General features: G+C 37.6%; 1 protein-coding gene across 1 annotated transcript in view; it reads left to right on the top strand.

Annotated features, from left to right (window-relative positions):
- slc8a2b (solute carrier family 8 member 2b) overlaps positions 1-23693 on the top strand; it is a 63469-nt gene that overhangs the window by 25603 nt on the left and 14173 nt on the right. The window contains exons 3-5 of the mRNA XM_086080111.1: positions 20217-20642; positions 21781-21918; positions 22704-22931. Coding sequence (XP_085936237.1) covers positions 20274-20642; positions 21781-21918; positions 22704-22931 — 735 coding nt within the window. The 5' untranslated portion in view covers positions 20217-20273. The remainder of the gene's footprint in view (positions 1-20216; positions 20643-21780; positions 21919-22703; positions 22932-23693) is intronic.

Genomic DNA, 23693 nt, shown 5'->3' with positions numbered 1-23693 from the left:
ATAATTAAAGTAAGTCAGCTGTCGAACTTACTTACCAGCCCGCGGTCAGACACTCGACGGTCATGCTAACAGCTAGCCGCTAGCCACTTACGTCGGATCATAAAATGACGGCGTAATTAATTAGCGGTTTCTTAGCGTCCTTAATTAGCGATTGAATACGTGTTCGGGATAGCGTTATGTCGATGTTGGTCGCAACTACAATGTCAATCAAAGAAACGTCTAAAAGGGAAGTCATCACGATGTGGGCGAATTTCAACGTCAAAGTGTACTAAGGCTATTTGCTTTACCGTCAATGTATTTCTGTGTTTGGTCAACTTTATTTTGAAGTTCGGCTTAGCGCGTTACGTTGAGTATGTTTCAGCTTCCTTGACATGTCAGGATTGTATCAACTGTGAATGCGCACTTTGTTTTTGTTTTGTTTTTCACCTCACCAACTAATCTGCGGATCGGCCGTAATCCGAACCGACCACGGATCAATGATGATCCGTTGCACCACTAGCATATCCATACATCTGTATTATACTGCCCCCATGGGGTCCAGATGCGCACACCGCAATGTCCATTGAATGGAAGCAAAAAATGTAGCAAAAAAATTCTTTACTTTCTAATGAATCGTATCATTTTTTTAAACATAGTTTACCATTAAATGAACAATTTTACAAATTCCAAATCAAATGTTCCCTTCAAAAAATTGCCCATGTTGTAGTGCTGTAGCTTGCTGCTGTTTCAGGATGACAAGGAGATTGTTTTTTTTCCCAGAAGCATGTTCCAATCTCCTCTCATGTTCTGATGGATGGCCTCGTCCATACATCGCCATCGCCAATAAATATTTTTCCCAGCTGGCATGGGTCCCTCTCACGCTCTGCCGGCTGCTGCGGCATCTCATTCGCCCGCCGCTCGGACGGGAGCCAGAAACGAGTAAATGCTTTGCACTCAGCCGTGTCCTCGTAAAGGCGCCTTGATAGCCCAGGAGATGCTCCGCTTCAACTTGTTTAAGCGTGCTTCGAAACGTGCGTGTTCAAGGACAGGCGCGGTCCTTTATTAGGATGTCACTTTCAAGCACCGTGAAATCGGATCCCTTTTAAAGCTATGTTGGATATGTTTTCGATAAAGTGATTCAAGTTGTAATCTTGTCTGATTGTTATATAAAAAGTCTTATATTTCATAGCAAGTAGCATTTTTTGAGAATAAGAATATATATTTTAAAAATTAAAATGTACAGTTTTATGAGAGTATAATAAAATAAGAATATAATTTTCAAGAAAAGTATTGTAATTTAATAAGAATGATGTCATGTAATTTTTACATTTTTATATATAAAACATTTCCATGTTAAAAAGTTTTTTTTTATATGAAGTTATATTTTTTGATAAAAAAGTTATATTTTTAGAAAACATTTTTCAGATAAAAAAAAAGTATTTTCTTTCAATTTAAAACATGTTCAAATCTTACAAGAATAAAGTTTTAAAGCATTAAGTTAAATTTTTTATTTTTACTTTTTTATTTTTTTTATTTGGAGATTATTGAAAAACAAGTGTATTTTTTTTCCTTCGGTAATGTAAAAGTCTTCATATTTCTAGATTAGTAAAATCATTAATTTTAGCTGAATCCTCAATTTTATAATAATAAAGTTGTATTCTTTCAAGAAAAATGACTTTTTTTAGATTAAGAGTTGTATTTGTATTTATTGTGTATAAAAAGTCTTACAAATTTAAAGAAGAAATTAGTATTTTTCTTGAGAAAAAGCCTAGTCACATTTGTTAATTTTTTTAAGTAAAAACATTTTTTTTTAGATTAAAAGCTATCTATATATATTTTTTAGAAAGTTTTATCATTCATTTAAAAAGTTTCCAGCAGAATGTTTTTGTAAATTTTATGTGATTTAAATTAGTGTCTTGTAGACTTTTTAAATTTGGGTGGATTATTTTGAGTCATTCAATGTATTTCTAATGCGCATTTGGGATTATTTTGAGTCATTCAGTTTATTTCCCATGTGCTATGTGCCAGTTATCTAGATAACTATTGAGATGTGTGATTACATCAATCATATGTACAATACATACTGTATGTACATAGGTACACATGTTCAGAGTGAGTAGTGTGCGGTGGTTTTTTACTTTTGTGGATTATTTCTAGTCTATCCAGTTTAGTTTTATGGTGCAAGGTGACGGTTATCAAGAATATATGGTAAAACGAGTGACGGCTTTACATATCTTCCCATCTTGAATATGCGTGCACATACACTGGCCAAACATATCCGACTTGAGGAGTCACGTGGTTTGAAGCGCGCTTCCAACAGCCCATTCAAAAGCTGTCCAATCTCGTAGTTCCCACAGTCTTCGTAATGGGAACAAGGAGGACAAGTAGGGCGAGGAAGACGTGTCCTTCTGTAGCTGCTTCACGCTCAGCCAGTCACATAAAGCCGCCAGTGATGTCTTCCTTTTCAGAACAACCTGGCTCTCATTTGCCGCTAATTGTATTCAACTCCAATCAGCTTCAAGCACCCCTAATTACTCGCCGTTTATGTCGTCGGCTGACATTTTCCTCTGCTCCTTTTGTTCCATTCCCCCTCCTCGCTCTTTGGCAGTGGCGGTCCGCGCATTTAGTCCCCGGTCCTTCAATTGGGAATTACCTGACTTAATCCACCTCTTAACTCATTCACTGCCATTGACGACTATAGACGTCAAAAATTCAGTTGAACTATTTCTATTAGTTTAACATTTTTTTCATTTTATTTCATTTTTTATGAAAACATAGAATTTTTTTTATTGTACATTTATAACAGATATAAAATTATCATGTGATTAATTACGATTAAATGGCCCTTATTTTGTATTTTTTAATTAGGCCCGTCAGGCGATTACATTTTTAATTGTAATTAATCACATGACTTTACTAGTTAACTAACAATTAATCACAAATTTTATATCTATTCTAAATTTACAATACATTTTTTCCTAGGTTTTCATACACTTGCTAGCAAAAGTGGAAAAAAAAGTTAAACTAATAGAAATAGTTTAAATTATTTTTTTACGTCGATAGCCGTCAATGGCAGTGAATGAGTTAATACCACCAACCAATCAGAGGGTAGAAAAAATGTTGACATCATCGAGGGCCATCTTGATTTGAAAACAGTCCCATTGCTAATCTTGTTTAAATTGCATGGGCCAGCACTACTGATTCTTTGGGCCCCGGGCAAATTAGATGGCAGCACATGGAGGCTGAAATTTGATTTGATAAAAAAAATATTTAAAAAATTTAATTAAAATAAACAAATAATAATAAACAAAACAAAACAAAACAAAAATTACAAATAAAAATAAATAATAATAATAAAAAAATACAGAAATAAATAAATAAGAAAAAAACGATGCATTGCTGCAAGCAATGGAGCCAAGAGAAATGCTCCAAAATGAAGAGAATAACCATTGGAAATACATTTTTCTTGGAACAAATATAATAATTGAGATTGTAAGCAGAGAAGGCCGCTGCTCATTTGTTATTCGGCACAACCACTCGGTCTTGTCTCCCATCAGTCGAATCCCGCTTTCCAACCCCTCACATTTTCTCTTGACAACCATCATCAAGACCTTGTCATCAGATGTGTGTGCCCACCATGTTAAAACACACTTTTGCTCTACTCGGTGGCGCCACACAAACACAAGTGGGTTTTAATCAGTGAGGTGGAAAAAGAAACGGGGGACACGCGGGTGGCCGCATGTCAAATGTAAGTGTCTTCAAAAAGACGTCCATGCTTAATGATGGCTTCAAGAAAAGCATTTTGAAAATCCAGACATTCAATTGCTTTGCAGGGGATAGATGCGTCGATCAATAATGTTTTACATTCGCTGGATGGCTGCAGTGCATACAGAAAACATTCACTACACGTGAACGGGCCACTGATGAGCAATTGTTGCGGCCGCTGCAAACACAGCAATGCGCTTTTTTTTTCTCTTTCCAGAGGACCAGAAGTGGACAATATTGACTTCTAGCTACAACTCCTCTAATTTACATTTACAATAGTATGAAGAAGTAATAGGACCACAGAGAAAAACGGGGGGTGGAGTGGGGGACAATGCTGTTGTCATCAAATGAGAAGAAAGTCATAGTTTTAGACAAAAAAAAATATGTTAACATTACAAGAATAAAGCTATATACATCTATATATATATATATATATATATATATATATATATATATATATATATATATATATATATATACTAACTTGCATTGGCTTCCGGTCCACTTGAGATGTGATTTCAAGGTTCTGTTACTTACATACAAAATTTTACACGGTTTAGTGCCTTCCTATGTCGTCGATTTAATAGTACAGTATACAGGCTTGGGGAGTAACGGAATACATGTACCGCCGTTACGTAATTTGATTAAAACATTTGTATTTACTGTATTCCATTACAGTTACAGGGAAAAACATGTAATCAGATTACATGTACATTTAATAAAAATGGGGATTACTTCGAGGGATTACAATTTCAACGGTGAGAGAGAGTGCGAAAGAGGGTGAATGGGTGAGAGAGAGAGAGAGAGAGAGAGAGAGAGAGAGAGAGAGAGAGTGGGAAAGAGAATGAGCGAAAGAGGGTGAGAGAGAGAGCGAGAGAGAGAAAGAGAGAGATCTATCTATCTAACTGTGAGGTGTGGTTGCTTTCAGTGACAGTTCGAAAACAGCTTAAGGCCTTCAATCAATCAATCAATCAAAAGCCTACATTCTTTTTAATTACGCTAGAATTTTTGCTATTTGTAGGCTGCCCGGGTCCCTATGACCCGCAAATAGCAGGGCCACATTGTATAGAATATATATTGTGGTGATATTTATTTTTATTTTGTCTTCATGAGAATACTCAATATTGGAGTAATACGTTACTAACTACTTTTTTTAGCAGGTAATTTGCCAAAAAGAAGTCCGCGGGTTCAAGAGCGTTTTCGATTCGGGCTCCAGTGCTTTGGAATGCCTTACCCTCGGAGGTCAGAGCGGCTACCTCTGTAGAAACGTTTAAATAGCAAATAACAAATGTTTTCACGATGTTAGATATTTTTGAGAAAACTTGGTTATTTTAGGAGATTAAGTTAATTTTTCTTATTTGATATTTGAGGAAAAAATTATCTCACAAGAATAATTTTCTATTTTGTTAGATAAGACGTCAACTATTTTTGAGAGAAAAAAAAGTACCATTTTCTTGTGTTTAGAAAATGTCTTGTATGAATATTAAACAAATTAATAAATGAAAAACAAGAGAATTTATTCACATAATTCAATAATCCAAAAGTGAATATTGTAGGACAGGAATTTAGCCCAACTATAAAAAAGCAAACATTTTTTCGTAACTTTCGCCTTTTACTAAATTGTCTCTCTCGAAATGTGTCACTCGAGCAGTTCTTCGGAACCAAGGTAGGGCTTTTGGCGCCATCTTGTGGTATCTTCAGTCAAAAACGTGAGTAACGATAGAATAGTGAAATGCAAATAGGCGTGGGAACACTATACCACTTCCCCATTTCTCTCAATGGATTAATAATTTAAATAAAGTGATTAATAGTAATAGGTATCCACATCTCCATCTTTCTTCTTATATATATATATATATATATATATATATATATATATATATATTTATTTATTTATTTATTTATTTATTTTCTCCAACAAATACAACTTATTTTCTGGCAATATTATAGCTATAAATATGTATTTTCTTTTCCTTTCATTTCATGCCCCCTTCAGAATGATGCGTTCAGTGGCGCGTGGTGTCCATAACATTTCCAGCTTTATTAGACAATAGCCTCTTTCCTGCAGGAGTTTCCGCAAAATGGCTGCATGAGGGGAGATATGCAACTGATTTGGAAGCCAGTGAAGCATGGTATTACCTTAACAGTATGAAAAAGGGCTATGAAGTCATCGACCTGTCAATCAAAGTCACTTGTGTTACTCAGAGGAAAACACTAAAGACAAATCAGACGCACAAGGGTTATTTATCTCTACGACGGATACGAGCGTGATAAGACAAATTCCCCACTGACGACCCCCCGCAGTCAGAGGTTGTTGAAATAATTGGAGCCAGTAGCTCTCAGGCAGCTCATCCCACTGCTATCCATCTACCCCCCCCTGACTGTCTGCAGCCTTTTCGCCTCCCTTGTGTTATTTACATAATGTCATCAAATTTGCATTTGCAATAAATGGAATGTGGTTAAGCCCCACACATTCTGCCTAGCAACAAGTGGCAGTGCAAATCGGTCCAGTGCCTGTTGTGTGGGGCAGAGTAGCTATATGCCCCAAGTTGGCAAGAAAACAGCACATTGAGTTTGACTGCTTGTTCTTTTTTTTTTCTTCTTTTTTTTTTAACTCATTCACTGCCATTGATGGCTATAGATGTCCAAAAAAATGTTGAACTATTTCTATTAGTTAGGCATCCCCCCCCCCCACTTTTGTTAACAAGAGTATGAAAACCTAGAACAAAATATGGTACATTTAGAACAGATATATAAAATGTTTGATTAATTGTGAGTTAACTAGTGAAATCATGCGATTAATTATGAAAAAAATTACGCCCCTCATTTTTAATAATCTTTTATTTTTTTAAAGAAAAAAAAAAAGGTTATTAAAAGTTATGAGCGTCAGGCGATTACATTTTTTACTAATCGCATGACTTCACTAGTTAACTCTTGATTAATCACAAATTTTATATCTGTTCTAAATGTACAATAATTTTTTTAAATAGGTTTTCATACTCTTGTTAACAAAAGTGGGGGAAAAGTGTTAAACTAATAGAAATAGTTCAAATGATTTTTTGACGTCTATAGCCGTCAATGGCTGTGAATGAGTTTCATGACAGTTCTCAGTTCTCAATGTGTTCCGCCTACAACAAGTGCAAATACAGTCTTTCCTTTCTCTGCTGTGTGGAGCAGTGGCACTGTCTGCCCCAAGTTAGACTTTTAATATTATGCTTTTGCGAGTAAAATAGCTACCCCCAACAAATTCTGCCTGGCAACAGGTGTCAGTGCAAATCGTCACTTCTCTGTTGTGTGGGGCAGAGCAGCTACAGGTTTTCCCCCCAAGTTGGCAAGAAACAAATGCAGTGAGTTTTTTTTCCTGTTACTTTTAGGCAAAAACAACTTTGCATTATGTGTTCTGCCTAGCAACAAGTGGCAGTGACAATTTTTCTTTGTTGTGTGGGGCATAGTAGCTACTGCATCTCCCCTAATTTGGAAGTGAAACAGCATAGTCAATTAGAATTTTTATATAAAGCTGAGGCGAAAATTATCTGTACCCTCCATATTCAGCCTGGCAACATGCAGCAGTTCAAACTTGATCTTTTCTGTTGTTTTGGAACCATCTGACCCAATTTGGCAGCAAAACAGCACAGTGAATTTGAATATGTATATTGCGCTCTGGGGCATGAATGGCTGTGCCCCAACTTGTCCTTTGACTGTTGTGTGGGTAACCTCGCGCAGTCCGCTGTGACTAGATTTGCATTTAAATAGAATCCCGACAGCGGCGTGTTCACCCTCATTCGAGCATGCCCTCCCCCAAATCCTTCACGATGACTAATCAGTTTATTGTTGCATAACAGCCCTGATCCTGTTTTTGTACACAATGTGAGAGTATAAATATGTAAATAATTCACATCGTTAGATTAGTTTTTTTTGTTTTTTTTAAACCATGTAGGAAACACTGGAAATAGAAACAAAATGCGGCCATCATAGAACCGTTAACTAGTAACTTTACACACAATCATTTAAAAAAAATGTTGACAATAATATGTCAAATGTGACCTCAATCGTCTAAATGTGACATTCTGATTAATATAACATTTTTGGAATATGAGTTATGAAGCAAAATCCATTCGTTTTTATCCATCTCCGAGGGCGGCCATTTTGCCACTTGCTGCCGACTGAAGATGACATCACAGTTACTCGGGGCTCAGGCAACAACCAATCAAAGCTCACCTGTTTTCTGAAGCTGTGCTGTGATTGGTTGTTATCTGAGACGGAAGGATAAAAAACGGCTGCTTAACTCGTATTCCATTCACGCAATATTAACCAGAATACCATATTTAGGCTAGCGGGGGCAGTTGTATAACTTGTAACATGCTGCTTCACCAAGTCTAAAGATGTAAAACATTCATTACAAAATGACATAGTGCATGCGGTAAGGCTACTTCTTTCAAATTGCGTTCTGTGCCCAACGGATTGTGTTTGGTAACAAGTGGCAGTGTGTCTTTTCTCTCTGCACCGCGTCGGCCAGCGACGAGCTCAGTGAGCCAGCAGCAAGATCGTCTCTGTCGAAATGAGCCAATTATGAGATTGCTGAGCTTTGTGTTAATATGGGGTGTTCGCATAATGATGACTCGCTGTGTAATGATATCATCTATTATGTCTTTTAGCAGCTTAATAATAGAAGACTCTCAAGGGCTGCTACCCATCGACCCACAAACGATCCTAGCGCTTGGATGAGTCATTGTGAAGCGTCGATAAAACAGTCACTTTCTCCTGATTTTTCTTAATGAATTTGATTGAGCTTTTAACTCTGCTCGTGAAACACTGATGGTACTTTAGAACAACACTATAAATGTTTGTCACACTTTTAAACAGGACTCCAATTAAAACAGGCCATCAATCAGAGGGTGTCAGGTGGGATCAGGAGGAGATAATTGGAGGTGAACTTTAGAGTCTTCCGACTCAATGATCGTCCCGTAGCGTTTGCGTTGACATTTAGCTGCTCAGACCTTTACGTCGGTTGACAAAACCTTCGGGGGGGAGAAAGAAAAGATCAGATAAATCGTGTACAGTGCCGTCAAAAAGAATTTGACACCTGCCTTCCTGGATCATCACACAAATGATAATATCTCACAAATCAATATAAGATACAGTTCACAGATGTATTTATTTATTTGTATTTAGTTATAGATACACTTTTTTTCGCTTTTTAATAATTTTTCCTTGCCTTTTTGGGCGGCTTAGATCTTTCTCTCCAGGGACCCAGACAGTGAAATTGCTCTGTCCAGGTCGTAACCGCGAAGGTCCTCGAGGCTTCTTGGCATGTGTGTCAATACTTGTTTAAGTGGACGGACATGAGCAACCATGTACACGTTTAAGCATGAATAAATATTTAATTGATGTAATAAGATAAGACAGCGATTGTCAAGCGGTTTATACCAAGTACCACTTGAAAAAATACTTAGGTTTCCACTTATCACCATATTGACCAACGTAAATATAAAACACGGTAGTGCTGTAGACCTAAGTGTTTAACAAAAAACTAAGAGTATTAAAAGTATATTTAATTTTGTTGCAAGTCACTTTAACATTGTGCACAATTTTCATTTTTACACAAATGTAGCAAAATAAAAAAAGACTATATTGCAATAAAAAATTGTATGTAAAAAAATGTTAAAAATGAAAAGCAAACTATTCTTAAAGATGAAATGGATAGGTAATGAATTTATAAGTTAAATACAACTGAACTGTAACTTTATTTCTCCCATAGGGTTCTTACAGCAGTGATAAAAAAAAAAATGAAAAAAAAAATATATATATACTAAATAAAAAATAACAAATAAAAAATAACAAATAAAAAATAACAAATAAAAAAATAATTAAATTTAAAATTTAAAATTTAAATATTTAAAATTTAAATATTTAAAAATAAAAAATTTAACATTAAAAATAAAAATTAAAAACAATAAATAACGAGTGGATGGAGGAATAGAGAATCAAAATATTCATTAAAAAAAATATATATTCCTCTTAGACCAAATTTTCACAGTCCTTACGAAAGCTAAAGGGTCTTCATTTCATCCACTGAATGAATAGAACTGAAACTGAGGGTTTCACTTGGGCTCAAGTTTTCTCAAAAGTCCTTTTTAGTGGAGTTTTGGTTTAGAAATCAAGCTGATCTGACCCACTTCTCTGACTGTCAATCAATTTCTAAACAAATGGAGCATTCACGCGGGTGTTGTAACACAATAACAGCCCGTGCGTGTCGCTCTGTCACACACAGATATGCCATCCAGCCCAGCAGGGATGTGATTGACACTGGTGAGTCAACCAGCCAGAAAGAGGCTGATGGCTTGAAAGGGCGACCGCAGTGCATTGTGGGCAAAAGTAACAATAATGGCTCATTATGTCCAAAGGTGGCCGTAGCCAAGTTGTGATGAATGAGCATTGTAGAGGCCATTAGCGAGCAAGCATGCATGTGAATACGACTATTGTTGCAGTGATGGTTTTTATGTTGAAGAAGCGCTGATGCGTCGGTCGGACTACATAATAAATCAACAAATAAAATGGGAAAACAGTATTGTTTGAATTTGCTTTTGCTTACTAAATTATTGAATATTTTCAGTTAATATTAAGTCGGTAGTTTTGTTTGGACACATATTTTCATTTGTTCTTGTTTGAGGGAAGCAAGTGAAGATATATGGCACCTGCCATTGTTCATGATTAGAGGGGGGAATTTATTTAATGATTTGTTTGGAGTATTTCTTTTTTTAATTGTATTTTTTACTTGCTTTAAATGCACTTTAGTTTTCACTTGTTAGTGTTGACATATATTGTTTGTTAATTTGTCCTATAGATTTAAGTTGGTCGTTTTGTTTGTTTTGTAGTCATACCTCCTTCTTGTGTTCATTTCGGTTTATCCACCCCTATTTAAGGCACCTGAGTTGTTTGTCTGGAGGTCAGTCCAGTTTGAGTTGTGTTATGTGAAGTTGACAGCGTTTAAATTGGGCCCAACTTTAGCTATTAGTTGATGTTGGAATTTTTTGTTAAATCTTTTTGCTCTGATTTGATTAAATGGAATCTTTTTTTGAAGGGCCTGTGTCCTTGTCCATGTTTCCACGACAGTACTTAACAAAAAAAGGTGAAATAACCGAAAACATGTTTTATTTTATAGATTTTTCAAAATAGCCATCCTTTTCTCTGATGACTTTTTTTTTTACATATTCTTGGCATTCTTACATCTGGGAACTCCTTAAAGACGGTTAGAAAACCCTTTCAGATGACTACCTTTTGAAGTTTATCGAGAGAATGCCAAGAAAGTCATCAGAGAAAAGGGTGGCTATTTATTTATGTATTTACTTTATTTATTTTCACCTTTTTTTGTTAAGTACATAACTCCACGTGTGTTTGATAGTTGTAGTCGTAGTTTTGATGCCTTCAGTGATAATCTACATAGGTATGAAAATAAAGCATAGCATTGAATGAGAAGGTGCGTCCAAACTTTTGGCCTGTGCTGTATTCTATTTTTGGCTCCAAATTGAGTTAGCTTAAAATGTAGGCCCCTATGTGCACTTTACTATTGTATTACTGTTTTGATTTTGTTTTTTGAATGAAGCACAATTCATGTTGATTCTTTAAGATGCAGATGTGCTATTTTAAGATTTAACAACATGCATCTGACGAATGCTTGTCTATCGTGCACCCCCCCCCCCCCACCCACACCCCATCTGCCAGGGCCTTCAATCCCTTCTTGCTTGAGTCCCTGCCCTGGGGACCCTTGCTACTCCACTGTGTGAACCCTTTAGGGAACATCACAGAAAGTTGTGCCTTGGAAATCCAAAATTAACCTCTCCAGTTCCCTTTTTTTTTATGGCAGTGCAGAGGCTTACAAGCAGCAGCTGGCTGCATCTCTATGTGAGTCTGCAAACGTGTGTTTTCAGTCGAAGCAACGATCTCAGGAACGCTCTGAAAATATCCAATATTTTAAAGTGCTGTGTGCTAAATTAAACATGAAACGGGAAGCCATTTAATGCTCATGCTATTGATTCGACAATAATAAACATTTGGCAGCTGGAGGGCTTGCTTGTTGCTTGCTTTGCTGCACAAAGTCTTTAGTTAATGAAAGTAGAGCAGCTCTTCTTGAGATTGCACCTGTCAAACTGCCTGAAAAGCACTTTTCGCTCTCACAAAATAGTGTCCTGCTCCATCTCCATGACGACTCACAATGTGTGTGTGTGTGTGGGGGGGGGGGGGGGGGGGTTGAACTTGCGTGCAATGAATGTTCAGTAGCTTGTTGTCAAAACGGTGTTTGCTCTCCCGAGTTTTCCCACAAGAAAATGAAACACCTCGATCCGTCCAGTCTGTATGGCTGAACAGAGAAATTGGCCTAGATTAAAGACAAAAGATAAACATACTTAAGTGCCATTGGGCAAGCAAGACTATAAAACAAAATTAAGGTGTGCGCTCAACGGAAACCGTCTCAAAAATACAAAGAATAATTTGGATATTTTTTTTAACATACCACTCACACATCTCAAATTCATTTACCTTAAAGCTGCACTAATGTATGATCACAAACACAATTAGATGAAAAACTTCTCTCACCTGTGATATTTTATTTGCTAAGTACACTGTGTCCCAGTATGACTTTGACTGAAGACCAAAATACAGTGGCATCTTGAAATCCAAGTTAAAGTTGTCCCGTGACAATGCTCATATATCAAAACACTAGTAACTAAATGGAACTGCAATTTTTGTTAAACGTGTTTTTTTTAAATGAGAAAATATGCACTCAACAATATTGTACTGTATAAAAGCACACAGTAATAACTCTCCACACAACCTGCAAACACGCACAAACACAAACAAGCCACCAACTGATATTTTGGTTCCACTGCAAGGAATTTGAATTTTAATTGATGGCGGCTGTATGTTGGGAAGTGTGCTGTTAGTTGGCTTGTAAAAGTGCAGTAAATGAGCACATCAAGGAATTTGTTGATTTAAGTCCACTTGCATTGGGAACCAAATGGGGCAGTGACAGCCAGCAGAAAATATCAAATGAAAAAAAAAAAAATGCAAAATTAAACAATATTCGCATCATTTAATAGTTTTATATAAATATATATTTTTTTTTTTAAGTGGAATTTTCTCATTTGTTTTTTACTATATGCATATTTGGAATTATTTATTTATTTTTGCCATTTCTAAAATAAATAAAATTTTAAATGTTTATTGTTTAAATATCTATTTTATTTTTCATTACAAATTTTCAATTTAAATGTATTTTTCTCTAAATGACGTTGAGTTTGTTACACACCCTTCCATTACCGCCACCAAAAGGACGGTTTACATGCACCCGAATGTCAAAGCGGTGAATCAGTCACTACTAAGTAGACATCTATAAAAAAATAAAAAATAAAGGTTTTGTTCCGCATGTGTGACCTTTGGTGTCAAACAGTCACAACTCACAACATGGACAACTATTGCTATGGGCATACAATTTTACATCACTGCATTGGACAGCTATTCAAAACATTTGTTTTTCTATATCCATGAGTCATCAAGAGTCTTTGTTTAAAATTGTAAATTGTAGTTGGCATAGGAAATAAGAGAATATGCAAATCATGTTTCCATTTAAGGCCTGATGTGATGCCATCATAAAATGTTCAGAGGCTTACAGCAGCTGGAGGCGCGGATATGAAAACAAGCTTTTGTCCCCAGAGATGACAACGCAGGTCAAGCTCAGCTGTCGGGCATGTTTAGGTAGGACCCACGGGCACGAACCCGGGAAAGAAAACAACAACCCGGTGTTTGTGTGTGTGTGTGTGTGTGTGTGTGTGTGTGTGTGTGCCATCTGCTGTAGACACTCTTGATTTAAATCCCTCTGATGCGTCTCTTTGATATTTAATCAACAAGTTTCTGCACTTTAAACCATTTGGGACCCGCACGTTAATTAATCAGCACGCACGCTTTGGAGGATTGGTCGCCAAAGTAGAATTAGCGAGCTGTGACAGAGAAGTCAATGAATTGCCAATTAACTGATTAGATGAAAAGTTGCTGTTCGCTGTAGTGACTGATTCGCAACTTTGACATCAATACTCATGTATAATAGAAGAAAGCAGATTTTCAATAGCTACAGTATGATAAACCTCATACATATACTGTGGAAGAAATAAATTAATCCCAAAAACGCTAAACTAGTCTTGCCACGTTACCAAAATGATGCAAATGGTAGTAATGATAGTTTTGGATATTTTATTATAGTATTTATTTTTATTTTGACTTTTTTTTTTTACTACTTTGTAGAGCCTTCATGTTTTTATTAGTTTTCATTTTTCGAAAATGCTTGGTTTGGATTTTGTTTTTAAATGCTTCATTTTAGTTAAAATTTTTAATAGATTTAGTGTCAGTTTTATTTTATTTTTATTTTTTTTATATATATATATTTTTTAAATAGCCTATATGTATTAGTATAGTATATTAGTAATTGTGGCGTGATTTTTTTCCCCTAAACGTTTGTTTAACCTTTCTCTTTTCTGTATGGCCGGACAGTAATACTATACTATAAATCTATTTATAGTTCTATAAACATTAGGTATCTTTTTTCTTTTTTTTAACTCTCTTCTTCGTCTTCCAATTTTTTTTTTCAAGTTTAGTTTTATTTTGTTTCTTTAAGTTTTATTTTTTTATTTGTTTTTGTTTTTTCTGGAGAGCTCAGTATTGTTCATTCGGTAATTTTACCGATTTGACATGTCATCATCATTGCGCTCCTTTTTATTTTATTTTTTATTTTTATTATTTTGTTCATTTTGTTAACTTTAATAACCATGGAAGTGACTAAAGTGCAACAGTGATACAAAACTGATTTTTTTTTAATAGCTGTCCACTGCAGCTGCTGCTGATGAGTTAACTGGCACACAACGTTATTATGATGACTCACACGTAAAGAAAAAATGCAACGCTTTTACAATACAACAGTACACAGCAGATATAAAAGTAGTGATTTTTAGAGTGTGAGGAATTTGTCCTTGAGAGTCCAATAGGCATCTTTATTATTTACCAATTTAGAGACAATCTTCCCCCTCGGCAGAGAATTCCGCGCTCTGTGTTTGTCTCTGCGTCTTTCTCCATTCAAAGACGGCAGCGCTTCCTGCCAGCTAAAAGACAATTTCACACACATTGGTGTGTTTGTGCTTGGCCCCGAAAAAATACATTTTGAAAGGATGCGCAGATGGGGCTCAAAGTGCAACGTGATGCCACTTTTCACTGCGTCAGAGAGATGAACGTTGACACAACTCTTAGCTTTTAAGTGGATTTTTTTTTTTTTTTTATGGCTTCAGTCACTAAGTCTCCTCCAGTGCACCGTGCTCTAAATAAAAATGTGCAGACTCACAATGCACAACAAATGATTGAGAGCGAAATCAATAGCTGGAATGTTACAAACACGTCTCAGTATCAATGCATCAACCAAACTTTAGAGCGTTTTTATTGCTACAAACTTCAACGTTAACAAACAATAATGCTACATTGAGACCTCAACAAATGCATCAATGAAATAGTTTATGTTAGAAACATGAAATTCGATAGCTATGTTTGTCATGAGTCTACACACAAAAAAAGTCTCAGCCAGCCAATGAGGGTCATTTTCATAATTTCCAGGGATCCTCCAAACAGCACTTGACCTAGAAAATTGCTACCAAATTTTTAACCATCTGTACCAGACAAATAAATGACTCTATTACAAGGATTTCGCCATTGTGTGTGGGTGGAGCAAGGCAGTCACGATCGATGACTCTTGGTAGTGCCTCCTGCAATATTTTGATAATTCAGCCCCCAAAGCCAGTTTCATTTAGCAACATGATATTTGGTAGATATGTCAATCATGAGTAGACCCACAAAAAAATATCAATTAGCCATGCCACTTTTGGTTAAAAGTAACTGGCAATTTCCAGGGGTTCTTTAAAAGACGGACTTGTCCTAGAGATGTCTGATTGCTGGCAAATTTGTACGAGACGGGCGGATGATAGCAAAGACAACACTACATTGCGAAGAATTTGAGTTTTGGTCGTTGTGTGTGGTAACAAAGTTTGAAAAAAGTTTACCATAAGTAGACCCACAAATAAGTCTCAAGAAGCCATACCTGAAAAGACAAAGGAAGTCTCCCATTTTGGTTTGAAGCAGCTATTTTAGGGTAATTTTGGCCATTTCCACGGATCCTTTATTGTCTTTGAGATATTGTTTATGGGTGTCAATTAGTTGCAAGGACTTCAAGATTTTGTCGTTGTATGTGGGCAGGGCATGCATGACAGGGACCTTTGATGTCTCCTCATAAAACATGAAAGTGGAATAGCTGAACCGCGCTAGACTTTTTAAAATTAAGCCATCAAAACCAATTTTATTGAGCAACATAAACTTAGGTAGATATGTCTATCATGAGTAGACCCACACAAAAATCTCAAAAAGCCATGCCTGAAAAAGCCACATCAATTCTGCCATTTTGGTTTGAAGCAGCCATTTTAGGTTCATTTTGCCTTCACGGACAAACTAGCCATTGTTATGGCTACCAAATTTGAAGCTCTTGTACTAGTAGAGAGATGACTGGAAATATCTCAAAGCAGCGGCAACAAGGTTGTGTATTCATGCATCGGCGTCCCCTGCGTGTGGAAACTGATGCTAAAGCAATCCAATTCCATTGCATTTTTATGAAATACTTGGATTTTTCTTGCTCCTGATATATAAAAAAAAGAAAAGAAGCATAAACAAGATATAGATGGTTGTTAACGGATAGCGAGCAAATACTTGACTATAACCACAACTGAATGAATAATGAATGTGAGCATATGGAAGTGAGCGTAAAGGAGAAGCGGACAATCTGTCAGAGCTCCCGAGTGCCAGTCTCATAGATAGGCGGCCTGAGGGCCACAGAGCTGCAAAAACATTTGATTGCAAAGGTGCTGCAGAACACACTTGATATCATCATTAGTACCCGAGCATGCAGGTGTGACACCCCTCCTATAATTGATGTTTTGGTTTTCAAATTAGTGAATCGCCTTTTTGGTGACACACACAAAAACTTATTATTATTCATTTTAAAAGACAACATTTTATAGTGAACCAAAATAAAAGCAGTTCCTGGAGATTTTCAGACGTGTTCCAGTCATCTTTTATTATTAGTAGGGGTGGGAATCTTTGAATGTGTCATGATTCGATTCGATTTCGATTTTGGGGTCTGCGATTCGATTCAGAATCGATTTTCGATTAAGAAAATGTTTTGATTCAAAATGATTTGATTGTCAATGATTTTTGCTTCAATTTATAGATGTTCAAGGAATCGTAATGATCTACTCCAGTCTGACTCGCTAAAGCTAATTAGTGCGCTACTTGCGGCACTTTTATCACTCAAAAGAACGGCTCCACGTAAAAAAAAAACAGAAAAACTTTTATTAGAATAATTTGATCGTGACTTTTCCCTTCTACTCTCTAATGTGGCTACAACTTCGAACCGCGAATCGAACCGCGTGGAACCACACCGCCCCCAAGTGGCCAAATCGGGTACAACATGAACAGCGCTCCCAATAAAGGCACATACAAACAAAGGGAAGACAGTATAAAATAATTTAAATAAAATCTATTTTGGGACATTTTAAATAGATTCTGAATTGTACTAAATAAGAATCGCGATTCTTATGAGAACCGATTTTTTGGCACACCCCTATTTATTAGGGTTAAGTGAGGGCAGTGGTGGTAACAAGTGCAATTGCACAATCACCTGCAGGACTGCCTTCTGACTACTCAAACAAATCACACAGACATTTTTATTTGCTCAGCCTTGGCGGAGGTCTGCACTCTACTGAGTGACATTGAAGAGGTAACGCCAGTTGTGTTGTCAGCGCTGTTAGTTTGCAGGATTAGGCAAAAAAATAACAATTAAACGATGGATATTCACTCAGTTTTGATGTGGATAAATGCTTTTTTTTCTGTTAACATTGAAAGATTAGGGAACCCCCCCCCCTTAATTTTTACAGTAAAAATGCATGAATCACAACTGATCCAAATTAGGATTGATCGGCCTTTTGGGGGTCTGCAGTAACATTCTAATCTAGCAATATATTCACCACACATTTATTGCCCCTTCTTTTATTTATGTTATTACATTTTAAAATTCTGTGTGTGCGTGAGTGTGTGTGTGTCATTGAATGAATTAGGTAGGCCCTCAGCTCTGTCTCCTCGGGTTGATGAATGAAGGTTTGCTCTCTTTTTCGCTTTCTCCAAAACAACCCCCTCATCTCTCCACCATCGATCGATTGCCCCTCAGGATCTCTGCCCCTGTCGGCATGGCAACAGACTGCGCCTGTGCTCCATCAACACTTTCACAGCTTTGTCATTCAACTCTGGTTCACATGCTTTCTTTTGGGGGGGGGGGGGGGTGTCTGTATGTGTGCCTTTTTATGCCAGAACAGTCTTGCGGAGCAACAGGGGAGTTTCATGAATTCCTTCTGGTTGTTTGTATTGTGACGGATATTTGACTGCAAATGCCATTGGGTAGAGCAAATAGCGGGCCGATACTCGGCCTTGTTTCCAAGTATTGGTACTCATGACGGCTCTTGTGGCTGATTTACGATCAGGAACCAGAAATTAGAAGAACAGAAAATTGCTATTAATTTCACACAATTTTATGGACAATTTATATATTGGGATATGTATAGGTCTTTTTTTTTTTTTTAAATGATCTCTCATTGTTGTTTCTTGGAAATTTTATATATCAAAAGTACTAGTGGTAAGAATTAAGTATTCGTACTGGTCTGAAGATAAGTGGCATCGAACATCCCTAATAACGGTAAATGACAATAATAACATTGCATAGGAGTCGGTTACGTCCTGTGAGAAAGGGGACACAACTAGTCGCAAATTGGACAGGATAGCGGTAACTCAGTATTTTTAATTTTTTTATGTAGACCCTGCAACCAATTTCACATAACATCATGAAATTTGACTGGCATGGCTATATCGATGAAACACACAAATAACTTTCAAGAATCCATACATTAAAAGACACAGGAAGTCTTCCATTTTGGTTTAAAGCAGCCATTTTAGGGCCATTTTGGCCATTTCCACGTGGTCCTTCATAGACTCTTCTAGACATGTCCTAGAGATTTTGTCCATTGGCTACCAAACTTGAACCGTATACACATATCGGCGACAATAATTTCAAGGACTTCAAGATTTTGTCATAGTGTGTTCGGTAGAGCATGGCGACAAACTTAACTAGAAAAAAAAATGGCTGCATGGCTGGAAGCAGTGTTTGAAGATTCAGTCACCAAAGTCGACCCACCCTCAATGAAATATTTGAGTGCTTCTCTTTAAACTTCAAAAGAGGATGAAGTACTGCGTCTCTGCGCGTTCTGCTCAAATGAGTCTTGAGTCTCTTTTATTTGGACAAATACTCGCCTCTTTAAATTACTTTGTTATTCATTAAAAGGATGGATGGCACTTGCACGCTTCAGCCCCTTAATGGGCGACAATAAACTCCTTTCATGATTTTAAAGCGGCCTTCACGAACAACGCATTTCGTTTCTTGTTTTCTTGCAAACTTGCTGTTGTTAATTTTCCTAAGCCACACGAAGACACCTCAAGTCAGGGGTTCTATTTTTGTAGACAGGGGCACGTGCGTTCGGCCTAAAAACGGGCGCATGCCAGTCTTAAGGGGGGAATTTGAAACAGACCTGAAAAAAGCACCTGATGGTTTTTGAAGGTTCAGGGGGGATCTCGGAAAACTAAAAGAGTAAAGCAGCAAGAACGGTCAACATGAAACAGAAGTCATACAGAAGTCCGAGAGTACTTGCAATGTAGCAAATCAAAATACGCTTTCACTTCTCTCTGAAATTTTGATTTTGGATTATTCATCCATTTACGAATGTCGGACATATGAACACATACATATGAATGCATTTTGAAAAGCTCTGTATTGGGATTTTTATGGCCCAGGTCAAATTATTATTATTATTATTATTATTATTATTATTATTATTATTATTATTATTATTATTATTATTATTATTATTATTATTATTAATCATCCATCCATTTTCTTAAGCGCTTTTCCTCACAAGGGTCGCGGGGGGCGCTGGAGCCTATCCCAGCTGGCTTCGGGCTGTAGGCGGAGTATTATTATTATTATTATTATTATTATCATTATCATTATCATTATCATTATCATTATCATTATCATTATCATTATCATTATCATTATCATTATCATTATTATTATTATTATTATTATTATTATTATTATTATTATCTGCGATTGGCTGGCAACCAGTTCAGGGTATACCCCGCCTACTGCCCGAAGCCAGCTGGGATAGGCTCCAGCACCCCCCGCGACCCTTGTGAGCACAAGCGGTAAAGAAGATGGATGGATATTATTATTATAAGGGTTAAATGTTTTTACTGACATGCTAATTTTCTTTTTTTTTTCTGTCTTGAAGGTGCACTAGCGTCTTTGCCTGCAGCCGTCCTTTGTGTGCCCTCCAGGCCGAGCCGCCATGTCTCTCCTTGCTTCACCAGCTCCCCTCTTCCTCCTCCCCCTCTTCGCCCTCCTCTTCCTCTCCTCTGTGCCACTGTGCCGGTCGGAGTCCCAGCGTGGGTCGGCGTTCTCGGCCTCCGTGCTGCCCTCCTCACTGCCTTCGGCCGGGCCATACGGGAACAGCAGCCTGCAGGCCAAAGGCAAATGCGACGACGTTACGGTGTGCAAGCCGGGCATCCTGCTGCCCGTCTGGAGGCCCAACAGGCCCGGCCTCGGGGATCAGATCGCCCGGGCGGTGGTCTACTTTGTGTCTCTCATGTACATGTTCCTGGGTGTGTCCATCATCGCCGACCGCTTCATGGCCTCCATCGAGGTCATTACATCACAGGTGAGGTCATCTTTAGGAACACTTGATTGGATACATATATATATATATATATGTATATATTCTTTTTTTTTTTTCCTCTTTTTTTGGGATTTATAGTGGGTTCCACTGTATAGTTTTAAGTGGTAAAAACCTAATATACTGCCCTAGGCTATACAACATGAGTCGGCCTAATAATTTTCTGCGGATGTGGAATCACATGCAGGACATAGTACCTCAATAATATTAACATTTTGAGTTTGTATTATGAAAAAGAAAATATATTAAGAGCATATATGCATGTGTTTTTTTTATCCTTATTTATAATGTCATTTGTGTTATCCATCCGGTTAGGAAGTGGGTGGTTCCATGCATCATTATGATGAAAAATTGTGCCCCTAAAGTTCATTCCTGGTCTAGGATACAGTCAGAGTCTTTGATGATCCACCATGCAACATAAAATTCAAATCTTTACATTTTCGTTATAAGAAAGAGGAGGTATTGTAGAGACCAAGACCGACGACTGACATGGCAGCTGCTGCCTCGCTCATTAATTGAGAAACCTCCCAAAAATGCAATTGTTAGCGGTTCCTTGTAACACGGCGTTCAAAAATAACCTTGGGCAATGAGCCACATGCTGCTGGGATCCAATTTGAGCAACCACTTAAGTTGCCAAATATGGTTCACAAACATCATTTATTATTCATGATTACTGAGTCTTTTTAGTCCGGTCAGCAGGAATACATAACAAGAAAGAACCAAATGAGAACCTATTAGATTAATTAGACAAATTTATTTTAAGATACAGAATATGAGCATGAGTGGTATATGACTACTGTTCATCCATACTGCAATTGTTTATATACTGTGAATCATTCCATTACACTACTGTACATACACGATATTGCTAAAAGTATTCATACACCTGCCTTGATGCACATATGAATTTAGGTGACATCCCACTCCTAATCCATCGGATTCAATATGATGTCGGTCCACTTTGAAGCTAAAACAGTTTCAACTCTTCTGGGAAGTTTGTCCACATGGTTTCTGAGTATGTTTAAGGGAATTTTTGGCCATTCTTCCAGAGGCCCATTTGTGAGGGTTCACACAGTACCCACGGATGTTTGAGCCTGCCGGTGTGTGTGTGTTTGGCCAACAGGAGAAGGAGGTGACAATCACCCTGCCAAATGGGGAAACATCAGTGGCAACAGTCCGAATCTGGAATGAAACCGTGTCTAATCTGACGCTAATGGCTCTGGGCTCCAGTGCACCCGAGATCTTGCTATCAGTCATAGAGGTACACACACACACACATGCGCACACAGACACTCATGCTTGTTCGTACTGTATGAGCGTACTACTTTATGTAAGTAGAAAATTGTTTTATGTGTTTGTTTTTTGACATGGTAAGTTATCAAGACAGGAGTGACTGTAGAAAAAATATTTGTTTCTATTTTAGAGTCTACACTTCTAGAGTTTGTTGACCAGTAGTGTGATGGGAAGATGGAAAGAGTACTTTGAAGAGTTGATGAATGAGGAAAATGAGAGAGAACGAAGAGTAGAAGAAGTGACCGTCGTGGACCAGGAAGTCGCAAAGATTAGTAAGGATGAAGTGAGAAGGGCATTGGAGAGGATGAAGTGTGGAAAGGCACTCGGTCCTCCTGTCGGAGGTATGGAAGTGTCTTGGAGAGGTAGCAGTAGAATTAGAGGCCAGACTGAGATGGTTTGGACATGTCTAGTAGAGAGATGGTGATATTAGTAGAAGGATGCTGAGTTTCCAAATGCCAGGCAGGAGGTCTAAAGGAAGACCAAAGAGGAGGTTTGTGGATGTAGTTAAAGAGGACATGAAGGTAGTGTGAGCAGGGGATGCAGAGGACAGGGTTCGATGGAGGCAACTGATTCGCTGTGGCGACCCCTGAAGGGAAAAGCCCAAATGAAAAGAAGAAGTCTATACTTCTAGACTAGAAGTATTATTTCAACGAAAAAGCACAGATTCAAAAGAGTTTTTTCCCCCCCACAAATATCTTCACTTTTGCCACCTTCATTTTCCAATAATCATCCATTTTGTCACAATCTGTGCAGGTGTGCGGTCACGAATTCAAAGCGGGCGAGTTGGGACCGGGCACCATCGTGGGCAGTGCTGCCTTCAACATGTTTGTGATTATTGCCATTTGCGTGTGGACCATACCCCAGGGCCAGGTGCGCAAGATCAAACACCTGCGGGTCTTCTTCATCACCGCCTTCTGGAGCATCTTCGCCTACATCTGGCTCTACCTCATCCTGTCCGTCATGTCTCCTGGCGTGGTCGAGGTGAATTGGGCTACAGTGCCTTTATGGTTTGAGCATTTTAATTTGAATTGAGTTGTGAATTGGCCATTAAAAAACAATTCCAAATTTCACATTAGTGTCAGAATGCGTCATAGCATATTGTCATCAGAGAGGATTGTTTGGCTGGTGCTCACGTCTCCGTATGTGTGGCATGTCTACGTGGATAGTACTCATGCATGAAAGTGACGAAGGAAGTAATTGGGTGTTTGTGGGAATATTTAGTTGGCTAATAATCATTAGATTTAACTGTTAAGTAGTCAGTCAATAAAGCCCAGCGAGGCACTGTATCAACGCCTAATTGTTGGCCTCTCACACCATCCTAGCAACAAATGAAAGAGGATTTCCAAATTTGGACGTCACACCTGAGAGACAAACTAGCTTAGGTTAGCCAGAGGCTAGTGACTAGCCAACACTAGTGTGTTGAACTAGCCGCTCGTCCAACACAACAGGGATGGATTTAAAGTGAGACCAAAGAAATAAAAAACATCCCGGGTTCTGCCATTGGCCAGAGTATGGCGTGGGGTTGCTGGGGATTAAAGTAAATTATTTTAAAGTAAAAAGGACGTTTTCTGTGGGTTGATATGCTGTGTCAACACGCCGGTGTAGGCCGTGTCGTTTGAATGACTTAAGGAAATATGTATTTCTCAACATATGATGAAGATAAAGCACTAAATAAGTGCACTCTTTTACCACTTTACATTTTGATCAAATTAAATAAAAACTTACATTTTTTTGGGCTATGAC

The sequence above is a fragment of the Leptonotus elevatus genome, chromosome 7, assembly GCF_054856555.1.
Source record: "Leptonotus elevatus isolate MCC_2025b chromosome 7, RoL_Lele_1.0, whole genome shotgun sequence".
NCBI classification, from domain to species: domain Eukaryota; kingdom Metazoa; phylum Chordata; class Actinopteri; order Syngnathiformes; family Syngnathidae; genus Leptonotus; species Leptonotus elevatus.
Note: the sequence above shows the minus strand (reverse complement) of the source record. Positions and strands in the feature narration are given on the sequence as shown.